Source organism: Cibotium barometz, chromosome 45 (assembly GCF_041138505.1).
Source record: "Cibotium barometz isolate CiBa-2024 chromosome 45, ASM4113850v1, whole genome shotgun sequence".
In the NCBI taxonomy this organism is placed as follows: Eukaryota; Viridiplantae; Streptophyta; class Polypodiopsida; order Cyatheales; family Cibotiaceae; genus Cibotium; species Cibotium barometz.
Window position 1 is genome coordinate 42,620,514 of NC_141090.1, and position 13,455 is coordinate 42,633,968.

General features: G+C 36.9%; 1 protein-coding gene across 2 annotated transcripts in view; it reads right to left on the minus strand.

Annotated features, from left to right (window-relative positions):
• Positions 1 to 11,863: 11,863 nt before the first annotated feature.
• The window catches only part of LOC147612788 (bacterial hemolysin-like protein), a 73,890-nt gene continuing 72,298 nt past the window's right edge, over positions 11,864 to 13,455 (minus strand). Inside the window, exon 8 of one of the 2 annotated variants that reach the window (XM_086783400.1) lies at positions 11,864 to 12,376. In XM_086783400.1, the coding sequence (XP_086639526.1) occupies positions 12,206 to 12,376 (171 nt within the window). In that variant the 3' untranslated portion in view covers positions 11,864 to 12,205. The remainder of the gene's footprint in view (positions 12,377 to 13,455) is intronic. The other variant, XM_086783399.1, reaches the window with a different exon arrangement.

The window sequence follows — 13,455 nt, forward strand, 5'->3', positions numbered from 1 at the left end:
ACTACCACTTCATTAGGGAGAGAGTCTTGGCAGGCGGCATCGACTTGGCCTACGTCAGTATACAGGATCGGGTCGCTGACATCTTCACCGAAGGCCTTGGGAGGTGAACATCTCTGTAGATTTCAAGATATACTTGGAGTTCATGAGATGGAGTTGAGCTTGAGGGGGAGTGTTGATATGTTAGCTCAACATGACTTGACACTCACACAAGGCGCCTGCGTGACCGGTCGACATTTACATCACTAATGGGTTTGGTAGTTGGCTCCGACATATCTTCGCCATAGATTCTATAGTTGGACTACATCGACTAGTCCATACCTACCCACTCCACTTTAGCGTGTTCACATTATGGACCGCTTGTATATACTCTAGTATATGTGTTAGTCACTTTATCTCTTTTGTAGACCTCTTTTGTTGAAGAAGAAGAAGAATAGTTTTTTAGCCTCTCACCTTGTGTGTTCTCTTTTAGGGTTTGTGTGTGTGTGTGTGTGCTTGTAAGAGCTCAAGCTCCCTTAGACAAGTTGCATCTCAATGTGCATGAGAGCATGAAATACCATGTTCTTGGTGATTGTCTCACCATGCAACTCTAATTGTCAATGTGCTTCATGCAAGAATGAAACACCATGTTCTTGGTGATCATGTCACTAGGCAACTCTAATTGTTGCATTGCAACACTGTCGCTTTCGCTCCCTTTTGAGCAACACCCATGTATCTTAAGATCCTTCTCAACAAGTCTGATTTGCATATGAAGCAAAGCACATACTTGCACTGTAGGAATTCAGAAATAGAGCTTTATTTTCTCAAGCTTAGTATTTGTACTATAAGATTTTGGATATCGGTGTAGTGGAAATGCTTTTTTTTCAATGCACTAGTGTGATACTATATATAAATATAAATACCCAGATTGGTATGTGGGTGGAGAGGTGGCACACTTCCTCTCTCATATTTCAAGACCCAAGGAATGCATCCTTCCTTGATTGTTATGTATTTTATATGTGTTTTTGCTTGTGTATATTCACATTTTTTAATGTAGAGAAGTATAATCGATGATTTGATTGTTAAAATGGCATATGAAACATTTAGGACACCAATGGGTGACCTAAAAATTAAGATCTTTACCTTTATAGCCATATGTGTGTGGTGATGAACTTCCTTAAGAAACTTGATTTGTCTGACCTTTCATGAGAGAAACAAGAGGATATGTCCACTAATCATGTGTATCTCAGGAAGGATGACCATATTTGTTTAAGTTTTTCAAATGTATCAAGAGAAAAAAGAGGCCATTTATGAATCTGTTGTATATGCACCACTTCCAAGCTAGGCTTTTTTGAAAGTTTTTATTGGGAACCATATATGTGATGCTAGGTACTAAGTATCTCCAGTTAAAACCAACCACATACCTCCCTTTTGACTTCATTTGTGATAGGTCCCAAGGTTAACACTTTGAGATTTATGACATGAATTAAGGAGTCACATCATTGAAAATGTTATCCGATTGTTGTTATAGTCAATATCTTGTGAGTGTAAAAGAAGAGTCTGCCAAACCATTCACCTATCAAGGTGTGATTGGGATTTCCATTGGGGAATGATTGGGTGAAACATGAAACCCTCATTGACTCCAGAACAAGTCACAACATTGTGATAATGGAAACGTGGATGACCCTTGGTCAACCTACACTTGAAGAGACTGATATTTTGAGATGTATCAAAAGAACCACAAGGTGAAAATTTTAGGGGGTGTTACACAAGTCACAACATTGTGATAATGGAAAAGTGGATGACCTTGGCCACAACCTACACTTGAAGAGACTAATATTCTCACTCTAGGACAAGTCACAACATTGTGAAAATGGAAACGTGGATGACCCTTGGCCAACCTACGCTTGAAGAGATCGACACTCTAATATGTATCAAAAGAACCCACAAGGTTCAACGTTTGGGGGGTGTTACAAAAATTGTTCATACTACATGTGTCCAAGTTGCAAAGGTATGATGAAGAAAACCAATGGTTTAAATAATATTTTACACACAATTAAAATTATCCATCGGTATATAATTTAATTGGTTTGACATACAACATCAATTATGCATGGACAACTTAGAGCTAATCCATGTGGTATGTGTGATTTTCATATATTATACATCATACAAAATCAATCATACGCATGCAAAAAAATAGAAAATAAATGCCAACGTATGCATGTCATTCAAAATGTGTGCCAACATATGCATGCCATTCAAAATGTGTGCATATAAGTCGATGCCACCATATGCATGCCATTCAGAATGTGTGTATATAATTGTACGAAACATTTATATGTCTCGTCTCATTTTTGCAATGTTACCAAAACTCTATTAAATTCTCCTTAGATCTCTTGTTTTTTGCATTACAACAACCTTCTCTTCTCCAAAACATCATCCTCAAGCCTATTATAATCTTCTTTTACATCAATCTCACTTGTAAACCTTGATTAGTAGAGTACAAACTTCAATTTGGTGTGTTTTGATGAGGTTTGTAAGGTACCATGCATTGATGTTTTATGCCTCTTTCAAACATATATGCATGAATTTTTTTGACATATCGTCCTCCCTCGATCTACATGAAGAGTGCAACTTTACGTGTAGACACATTTTTGGCCATAGAAACAAAGTAGCTAAAGCATGTAAAAACCTCTTACTTTGCCTCACATACATGTTTGACGGAGGCTTTAAGCTTTAACAACTCTGATACCATCTTATACCTTTAAGAGGTGTAAAAAAATTCAAGTGCTGAAAGCAAACATGCCATAGCTCCACATCACTCATAACACGGGTGACAGTAACTGAACAAGCATTATGTGCCAATATCTCATACCTATCTAGCCTATATAGCTCATGGCTTAGAGTGTTATGTGCCAAGAATCTCTCATATGTATCCAACCTATAAACCCATGGCTTAGAGTTTTGGATACCATAGTGATGTCTCCATCATTGTGTGCTAATCTCTCATACTTTTCCAACCTACAAAGCCCATGGCTTAGAGTATCGGATAGCACACCGGTGTCTCCATCACTTTGGTCATGAAATGTACACCCATCATTAACAAATATGACCATTAGGCATGCTTTAGCAATGACAAATCAAGTTCTTTTTAATTCTTGAAATAAATAAGGCTTTTGAGAGAGTGATTATTCCACCAATTGCATCAGTGAGCACAACCTCACTGACTCCTTTCATTAGATATGAGGAGTTGTTTGCAAATGTAACTGTGCCTCATTAAGGAGCAGACTCAAGGGAGGAAAAAAATCATGCTGAGAAATAATGTGCTTGTTTCTACCACCACTATCAAAATACGAGACATAATGATCTGTCACTCACATGCATACACATCATGGATAGAAGGATCATTAGTGCACAATGAATGCCCAATCATCATGTGCATAGTTTGATGTCTCCTTCTTTTCAGCACTTGGTGTTGATGCATAAGCTACAACAACCATGCTTGACTCTTTCTTCTTCTTCTTTAGCCCTTTTCTATATTCATTGATATAATGGTATAATGGCTTGGCTTCTAATAATAGTTGCATCATATAGTTTCATTTGATATTCTTCTTACTTCTTAGTCTTATCACCCTCCTCCTCAATATCTGTTCCAAAAGACTAGGCTGATTCTACCTTTGGCTTCTTGTAGTAAAGAATTTACTTAAGACTTTATCTTTATTTTTTGACTTTACTTAAGACTTTACCTTTACCTTTACCTTTTTGACTGGCCAAATGCATAATCTCCCACATGTATACTAGATTAGATTTATTGAGATTTCCCTTCTTGTAAGAGAACTACAACCACCTCATCAAATGTAAGGGAATTGGGGTTATTAGCCAAAGTGTGGATACAAAACTCGGGTATGATTTTGGCAGAGCTATGGAAAAAATAGACACCAATGAATTGTCCAGATAATCCTCATCAATATATACAATATGCACTCTGAGATCTTTGATCCATGTAAGAAACTCAACCATTAATTCTCCCTCATTCATATACTTGGACTCATCCTTGCCCATGGATAGATTGGATATCATCAACCAAACCTTAAATTCAAAGTTTAAATCTATGACTACCAAGATGGGAGCCATTTAAGATCAATTTGGTCAATCCATGAATCAACACCCACGAAGAAGCTATTGAGGATATAATTCATGGGGTTCATGAGGGCAAGCAACTTATGCATGAAGTTCATTATGGTGATCACAAGATAGGTAAACAAGCTATGTAAGAGGCTTCCATGAGGGTTCCTTCATTGGGGTTTATGATGGATGCTAGGAGACTCCTCATAAAAGATTTGAGGCGTTCTTCATTTTAAGCTCGGTACTTCTCAAGTGAATAGAAAACCACCACAAGATTCATTCAAGCCTATGGATCCATGCTATGGGGATGCCAAGAGGGTACCATCGTTTCCAAAGGCTAATCAGCCCATCATGGTAAATGAGGAGATGCATGGAGATAAGGATGGGGCCGATCATAATTGGGAGCACATGTCTTTTGCACAAAGACAAGTGGAAGCTCATGATAGTTGGATGGAGTTGTCTTCTTTCATCAAGAAGGACTACAAAGACTTTGTTTAATTTGCCAACTCCTACATGCAATCGCAAAAGAACAAGCCACATCATGAGAATTTATCTTCAAACACTTCCAAGGATATTAGGACAAGGTATCTCTCTCCAAATTCAAGGGTGATGGTTTTGCTTTACATGAGTTGGAGGAGTGGATTACCAAAAGTTAGATACTTATTTTAAGCTTTACCCCAAGAGTGACCAAGACAAAGTGCAATTAGGGTGAGATCATTTATGAATCAGAGAGGATCGTGGGAAGAACAAGAGAGTTGAGGAATAGAAGCATAGAGGAGTTCCTCATCAAATGGAAGCATTTACCTGGCTACATGGAAACCACTTTCTTATGTGCAACAAAAAGGTCTATCATTGGATGATGTGGTTTGACTATATGGCATGCATTTTATGGGTTTTATGACTCCTACAATGGAAGTGTTTGTAAGGGTTTTGATGAGTAAATGGGATGTCATAACAGTCCACCATGCACCAAGAGCACTTCTTTCATGTTTGGAGGATCTAATTCCACATCGACTATGCTATGGATTCATGGAACCTCTCTATGGTTTATATGACATCATCATGGCTACTTTTAAAGATCCTTCCATAGCTTTGTGGTTATGATTAGAACCTTCACTTCTCATTGATGTATACTTGAGATATGACCATTGTACACATCATAGATTTTGATGGACTAAATATTTGGGAAGGGATGGTTTGTAATAAAGTAGCAACCTTATTAGTTAGGTTTAGGATTATGGCCATTGGGCTCAAGTATAAAAGGACACATGGACTCTCATTTGTATCTTTTGATCATTTGACATTTGAATGGACCTTTGAGCCTTGAGCCCACACTTTGGCTTATGGAAGGCTATTTCCATTCTCATGGTGGGAAATTAAACCACTTAGGCATTATGTGTGTGATTCTTGCTAATTGCATACTAGTCTACATGATGATTTGTTCCATATCTTAGCATAATAGATTGTGAAACTGCATAGTCAAACTTATAGTCGGCTCCATATATTTTGGCAATGCATATGTCAAGCTCTTATACATAGGAGGATCCTAGAATAGTTTTTCTTTTCTGTTCCTATGGCCAGTTGTTGATGTTGTTGTATAGTATATATTGGGCCACCCTATTGGTTGGTGTGTCCCTTGAACCGCTTATCCTCTTCTTTGGTGTGTGCTTGACCATGTGTTTGGTGGAAAAGAGGTGTCTTGCTAGTGACTAGAAACTATTAAAGGTTCGTAGGTGAAACTATCCAAAGATATGGTGCTGATTGAAGACTGGGAGACTCGGTCCCTATAGGTGTATCCTCGCCATTAACAGAGAGTGGGTTAGGCCTGCAAGATTCATTTGACTAAATAATATCTTCTTTAATGGAAGGTTAAAGGGTCATAAGAACTAGAAACAAAAGTGGGATATCTCAAATTTTTCTTTAAGAGTATAAATTTCTCATAGAGCCTCTTATTTTATGTATATGATCTAAGCATAGCGTTTATAGATAAAATTTTATAATAGTTTTTTATCCTTATATATGAACTAATAATGATTTAGCTAACAAACCAACAATTTGGCTAATAATGATTTTATAATATTTTTATCCTTGTATATAAACTAATAATGATTTGGCCAACAAACTAATAATTTGCATTTTGTGATTGGTGAAGGTGAGATTGGAGAAAAGTTCTAGAGTACCCAAAGTTCTTGATCGATAAAAGTAAACAAGATTCTACTTTAAAGCTAAATAAAGATGACCAAGTAACATAAGATTAAACAAAATAATTGAGAATATCTTCCACACTTAAACTTTATTCTTTTCTACCATTTCTTTACTAAACGAGCATTTGTGATTTCAAGGCTAGTGATATACGAGGTGAAAAGAGTGTTGCACCTATCAAGAAGGTAATGGTTTATATTGTTAAACCAAATTATAGACCATGGTAAGTGCATTATATTATCTTATATTTGATAACATATCTCTTTTTTTAAAATAGGTAATCAAGACAAGTGGTGAAGTGTGTCTTGTAGAAGGTGATGGAGATGTTGCCTTGGGCTTTATTATTGCAACTCAAGGAAAAAATACTTTTGTTTAACTAGAAGCTGAAATTGAGACATTGAACCAAGCAATTTAAACTTACATTATTTGGTCGTGAGATCATTTGGTAAGTAGTAAAATTTTGTGATGCTAAAATTTTTTTAAAAATATTTTAAAGATAATGATGTAAATATATATTGTATATCATAAAGAAATGTGGTAGGAGAGTCACCTTCCATGTAAGCACCTAAAACAACATGCCACATATATGGATGTTGACATAGAAGGTCAATATCATAATGACAAATGGATGAGATAAAACTTGATGGAAAGGCTATACAAGTTGTGATGTTATCGAAACTTATAGATCAGTTAGAGGTGTATATTATATGGATCATGTGTATATTAAATTTATTACAAATAAATATTATTTATTCATTTATTTTCTTATCTTTTGAAGGTGGAAAAGATCACTCCACCTTCTTTAATTCCTTTGATATGAATTACTAGCCATATACTGTGAAAGAAATCAACATCTAGCTTAGCCTTGAATTAACCTAGATTAAGGAGATTAGTCTAGGTTTACAGAGAAAAGAGAGTAATGACTTAAGGATATTAGTCTAGGTTCAGAGAGAAAAGAGAGTAATGTCTTTTATTTCATTGGTTATCAAAGTTAGCCCCCAATTATGGCACATTTGATATATATACATGACCACCCCTTTCACACTATCATAAGTGTTGTCCATGGGCATGGTTCATTGGCCTTGGGCCCATTATTCATATGAGACCATTCACTTTGTTACAAACCATCCCCACCCAAGAGGTTTTATCCCCAAAATCATTGATATGTACATGTACAATCACAATCGACCTGGATGGAGTATATGTCAATGGATTCATGTCAAGCTTCAAGCTCATGCTCACACTATGTACGGGAAGCCAAAATTGCATGTATATGGATGTAAACTACCTAAGAAGCCTTCAAAACAAGCCATAACATCTACCCCATAATGGCACAAGAGCTTTGTGTAGCTTCCAAACATTATGCATCCAAATTCCAAGGGTATAGTTTGGAATTAGTTTGGGCCATGTCTTCTCACCAAGTACCTAATCCCTCACCGTACCGCTTTACCACGGCACTCACGATACGGTGAGTTCAAGCCATGCTCCCCTGGGTCTCTCCACCACATACCAGACTACCCTCACCCATCACTAGTGACTAGAATTGAAAAGTGTAGTACAATGTGATGTTGAGAGTGATTGAATCTCAAATAGATAGTTGAGATTACTTACAATTTGATCTTAAGCATGACTCATGCTCTTACAAATGTTTACATAATCAAGCATGTACTCATGCCCCCTTACATAGGCATGTCAAAAGCGTGCCTCCATGTACATGCATATTGCTGATTCACATAAGCATAGCACATGCTATTCCAAAGCATTGATTCATGTTTCCATCATGTAGAATAGCTCCCATCAATCAAGCAAGCATATCAAAGCATGTGATTATGGCATTCAAGAGTATGATTGAAGCATGTAATTCCATCATATGCTATTCGAATGGCATGGGATAGTCATGAATATAATGTATTACATCCAAATGGCAAAAGGATGCAAGAATCCCTAAATTATTGCTTTAGAGTTTTCCCATGGCTTACATGAGAGCTTGCCCTTGCAAATTTGTATTGATTAAAGTGCTCATTGGCAATAAGGCAATGCTATTAGCTTGCAAGACTATTAATTAGGGTTTCCTAATGAAAACCCCCAATTCTTGATGCTAATCTTGCCATTATTATGATAACCGATGTATAGAGCAATAAATTATGATTAACAAGGCTTGGTCACATCTAATCTCCATTCAAGAAACCCTAAAACGATGCAGCCCGTTTTGTCTTCATTAAGCATTGTGTGCCTTATGTCATGTAAGAAGACCATTATAATAAAAATTCCATGGCAAAGTTGGTTAGGGCCTGAGAGAAGACACTTACAAGCAGGCGGTGAAACACGCAGGCCATGGAAGAGAAAAACGCAGAAATCGCCAAAAATCTCATGAAAGAGAACACATCAAATGATTTCAAGACCTTGCAATGCAAAAATCTGAGACTATGGTGGCTAAGATTAGCAAAAAAAAGCACCATATGTAACCGGCGCTGCTCGTGAAGTAGTCGTGGAGGGACATTGCAAACGCCGACGCCGTTTCAACCATTGATGGATCCAAACGTTGCCCACCGTCTCCACCAATGCGTTCCAAGCTCCAAATCAATCCTAAATCAAAAAACGTAAATCAATCCTAAATCAAAAAACGTTAGGAGGGACATTGGAGAAGAATATGTGTAGGTCCACACCACACAAACCTTGGCCATTGCCCACTCACATTGACAAAAACTCAAAAACTTGTTTGCTTGTCAAAAATTGATCCAAATGCCTCAAATTTGGTAACAAATCATATCCAAGTGCCATGACTAACCTTCAAGATCACCATTGCCTTGAGTTTTATCATCAACTTGAACCATTCCTCCATGTTTGTACCAAAATTTTTAAGAAAATCTTGGAAAAATTCTAGAAACTCAAGAAAGATCAAGAAAATCAAGAAATCCAAGCATTTCTCAAATTTTCTTGAAAACCAAGATGAAGATAGATTAAAACTAAGCTCTGATACCAATGAAAAAAAGCAACATCTAGCTTAGCCTTGAATTAGTTTAGATTAGCCTAGATTAAGGAGATTAGTGGAGGTTTAGAGAGAAAAGAGTGTAATGTCTTGTATTTCATTGATTATCAAAGTTAGCCCTCAATTATGGCACATTTGATATATATACATGACCACCCCCTTCACCCTATCATAAGTATTGTCCATGGACATGGTCCATTGGCCTTGGGCCCATTATTCATATGAGACCATTCACTTTGTTACATACTGAAATACACCATGTCACTCAGCAATATAAAGAACTAAAAAATGAGTTCAATGAACATGGTTACTATAAACAAAAGGAGATTTTATAATAAACTTAGAGACTCCAAATGGCCAATCCATATCTGTGAATAGTAAGATACAACAGTTGACCATGAGTATAAGAACAATGTGCAAGAGAATCTAGAATGGTCATTTCTTAGTAATGTGATCTACTCATATTTTTTATACTTGTGTTTATTTGGCCTTAAAGAAGAACGAGGGGGAGTTATTTGCATGGTACAATGTGTATCAATAAGTAAGTATACTTGTTTGTTTCTATAATCTTACTTGTTTTTTCAAGATTTCACTTTTAACTTGTGGTTGTTATTATCCATGTGTTTAAAGCTTGAATGCAAGGTATATAAAGTCAACTTTTGTAGATATGTTCTTCATGATTCGTGCTTTGGGAATGAGACCTTACTTTGATGTCAGAGGATCAAAAGACAAATGATGCCTTGAAGGGGAGAAAAGAAGGAAAGGAAGGAAGGCTGGGCATAATTAATATGATCAATTAGTTAAGCAATGTAATATTTTAGTTAATATGATCAGCTAGTTATAAAATCTATTGTTTATTCTTTTGTTTGAAGTGCGGTAATCAACATAGATTAGGAAATTGCTTATCATAAGTGACCAATTCTTGAGAAGATCTTCCTTGATGTCTGGATTCATCTTGTACTAAATTTGATCATAAATATGCATAGAAGCCTGCATTAACATACTAGCATTTTGAATTGCAATGATTCAAATGGAAAACAAAACAAACTAAAATGCCACTCAAAAGTAATTACATGTTGAAGTATATAGCATAGAGTTTTGATAGGACATGTTGTAGTTAGTGGTACACATGCTTTCCACCATCTTGGAACCCAAGTCAAAAGAGAACATAAAGCCCCAGTAAACCTAATTGAATAACCACTAACACAGATTGCATCATGCTAAAATATATAAAACAACCTTTAAAGAAGCCTACTAAAATACCCCTACAAAACACCATGCAAGGTTGACTGCTTACACAAATGGAATGACCAAGATTAAAAACTTACACCACAATTCCACAAGCATTTAGAGTGCAACCAATTCTACAAGCATAACAAGACAATAATCAAGCACATCCACTGGTATAAATTCCATCAATCTTAGTATAAGCATAAGCCAAATGATGTAAGACAAATTCCAACGGAGACTAATGGCCAATGGTTCATGTCTAAATCATGAGACACGGAGAGATGCCGCGTAAACATACATAATGGCAGCTCCACAAAGCCCATAAATTGTAAGATTAAACAAATAGAGTAGCGATTATGATGTGATTGGTATGAGCTCGGGCCAAGAAATTAAATTAGTTATTCAACTATTAATTGTTGCTAAGAAATGATTACGAAACGAGTAGGTATTCAAGCAAATGCATTAGGATGAAAGTAGACTGTGAACGCAATCCTTCATGAGAAACCTAAAATAACATTTTTGAGTGCATGCAATACACAAGGTATTTTAAACAAAGAGTTTAAATACATTCTGATGAGAACATTAAAAATGCATGAGAATTCAAGAAAGACTTGCACATCCATTCCAAATGCAGGGAATGGTTTGCAAAACAAAATTGCCTTGCTTTCATAAAATTTAGGTCTTAGAGCACCTTTCCATGGGCCCATAATGCAAAAATTCTTTCTGGATTCAAGCAAAAATTGTGCTTCACATGCTTTCCTGTGCACCACCTTGAATATCTCCATGATACCTACTGGATAAGAGGGCCACTTCGACGGCCCTCTCTCAACCTCACAATACCCACTAGCATATTTGCAACATCTCAGACTCTATTCAAGGAGAACATAAGAAGATGAATTTTGCCGATTTTCGGAGATGAACTATTTGCAGGCCTGATTGACATTTGTTGAAATTTCCCCATATGTCTGGCCCATGGATAGAAGAAGCTCATACCACTGGGTAGGAGCTCTTATTGGTATGTGATATTTGCTTGGAACTTGTTTTTAAAACATCACTTGAAAAGAGAGATGAAAATTAACCATATGTGATTTACTATACAGCATGTCCTTCAAAAAACCCCACTTTACAAGAACCCCCCATTTTAAGAAATAGTATGGCATAGGCTCCTACACACAAAACAAATGTGGCGGTATACGAGCGCACGCCCAAAGGAATAAGTGGAAAACGAATTTAAGGCCACCACACAGTACATAGAAAGCAAAATATGTATATATATATATATATAAATATAAACTGTCTGAGGCTGCCACATGGTTGTATGAACTCATTTGGGTTAGGAGACATGAACCAAAGAAAGCAAAAAAAAAAATGATATGTGCATATGTGCATGCTTCTCTGTAGAATTTTGTCAGATAAACATTGTCTGTAAAATTGTCAATTCTCTGAAGTCTAGGCAGAATCAATTCCTTTTTCTATTTCCACTCGCATTCCACTTCTTATCACTATAGCCTTCCAACTGTAGGTAAGATATATGAAGTATTTTTCATTGTGTAATTAGCATATTATTTAAAGAATGACTAGGGATTCATTTTAAGCTGCAAGCTGATATACATGTATACAGGGCTGAAAACGCATGCCAGCTCTATGAATTTGGAGAAGTTTAACCAATGATTCCCAAGTTCAATTTGCATGAATGGCATTCTCTTCCTTTTGTGAAGAGACATCTGGACAATTTCTCCTGAAACAGGCCAGAAATTCAGTGTTCCCTTCGGCACCCTTCAGTGGAGACTCTATCCACCCTTCACACCTAAATCCGTGGCCCTCAACCCCGGCAATAACTCTCTCAATGACCTGGTTATAAACAAACCAACGACCTGGTCATGCATACAAAAAAAAAACCTTGCAAGTCTTTGTCAAGAATATTTTAGGGGCCATAAGCATATGTGCCCAAAAGGAAAATACCGAAAAGCAATTATAGGATATGCTTTTCTCAACAAAAAGAACATGCAATACTGTGCTGTGCAGTTTGCTAGCCAATAACATTTCCAGCCGCTTTATCAAAACTACCACCAATTGCATGCACTTACCACACATGCTGGAGCTGGTGTGCCCTATGAGAAGCATAAGTCCTTTGATAAAATTCCCTATCAGTTCCTCTCTTGCTTAAAATGTGTGCTACTCCTTGCATATAAGAGGTTTTCAATTCCCAAGCAAAGACTCTACATTTGTACAATATAAAAACGCCAGAAACATTTTATTGTGGTTTCAGACCCCTCCTCAAAACTCACTCTCTTGACCGAACTCATCATACTGTGCATGAAAAACACGTTAGCCATTATAGATGGAATCACAGAAGTGTGTATGCTTGGGCCCAAGCCAAGGAATATCCAACATCACCCTTTCTACATATCATTTTGGCCAGTGTGATTTATGGACCATGCATGAACGAGTACACGTGTCAAGTAAACCTTGTAGAAGCAATTTAACTATATCAGCAAACAATACAATAAATCAATTAAATAATGGAATGAAACACAACCACTCACATGCATGAGACAGTAAACCAAAATGGCAACCAACCAACCACACCCCCCCCCCCTCCCTCTTCTCTCTCAAGTATTTTCTTTATTGATATAGAAATGGAATACAGAAGGCTGAATGTAGCTTGATAGCTCGCTTGTGCTGCCACAAATACCAAACAGGGAACTTGTCAAAGAATTCCATCTAGTTCCATCCGGCTAATTTGGTTTGTCTACTTCTGTCCGGTTCCTGCCATTAAGTTCCGTCCATCTATACTCCAGCATGCTGCTGATTTCAATCCACCGGGCTGCTCTATGCTCTCTTCTGCTGCATTTACTCACGAATAGGGGAGGCAAGAATCAATGGGGACTAGAACTGCCTGTTTATAGAGAGCATTATTACCCCAACCT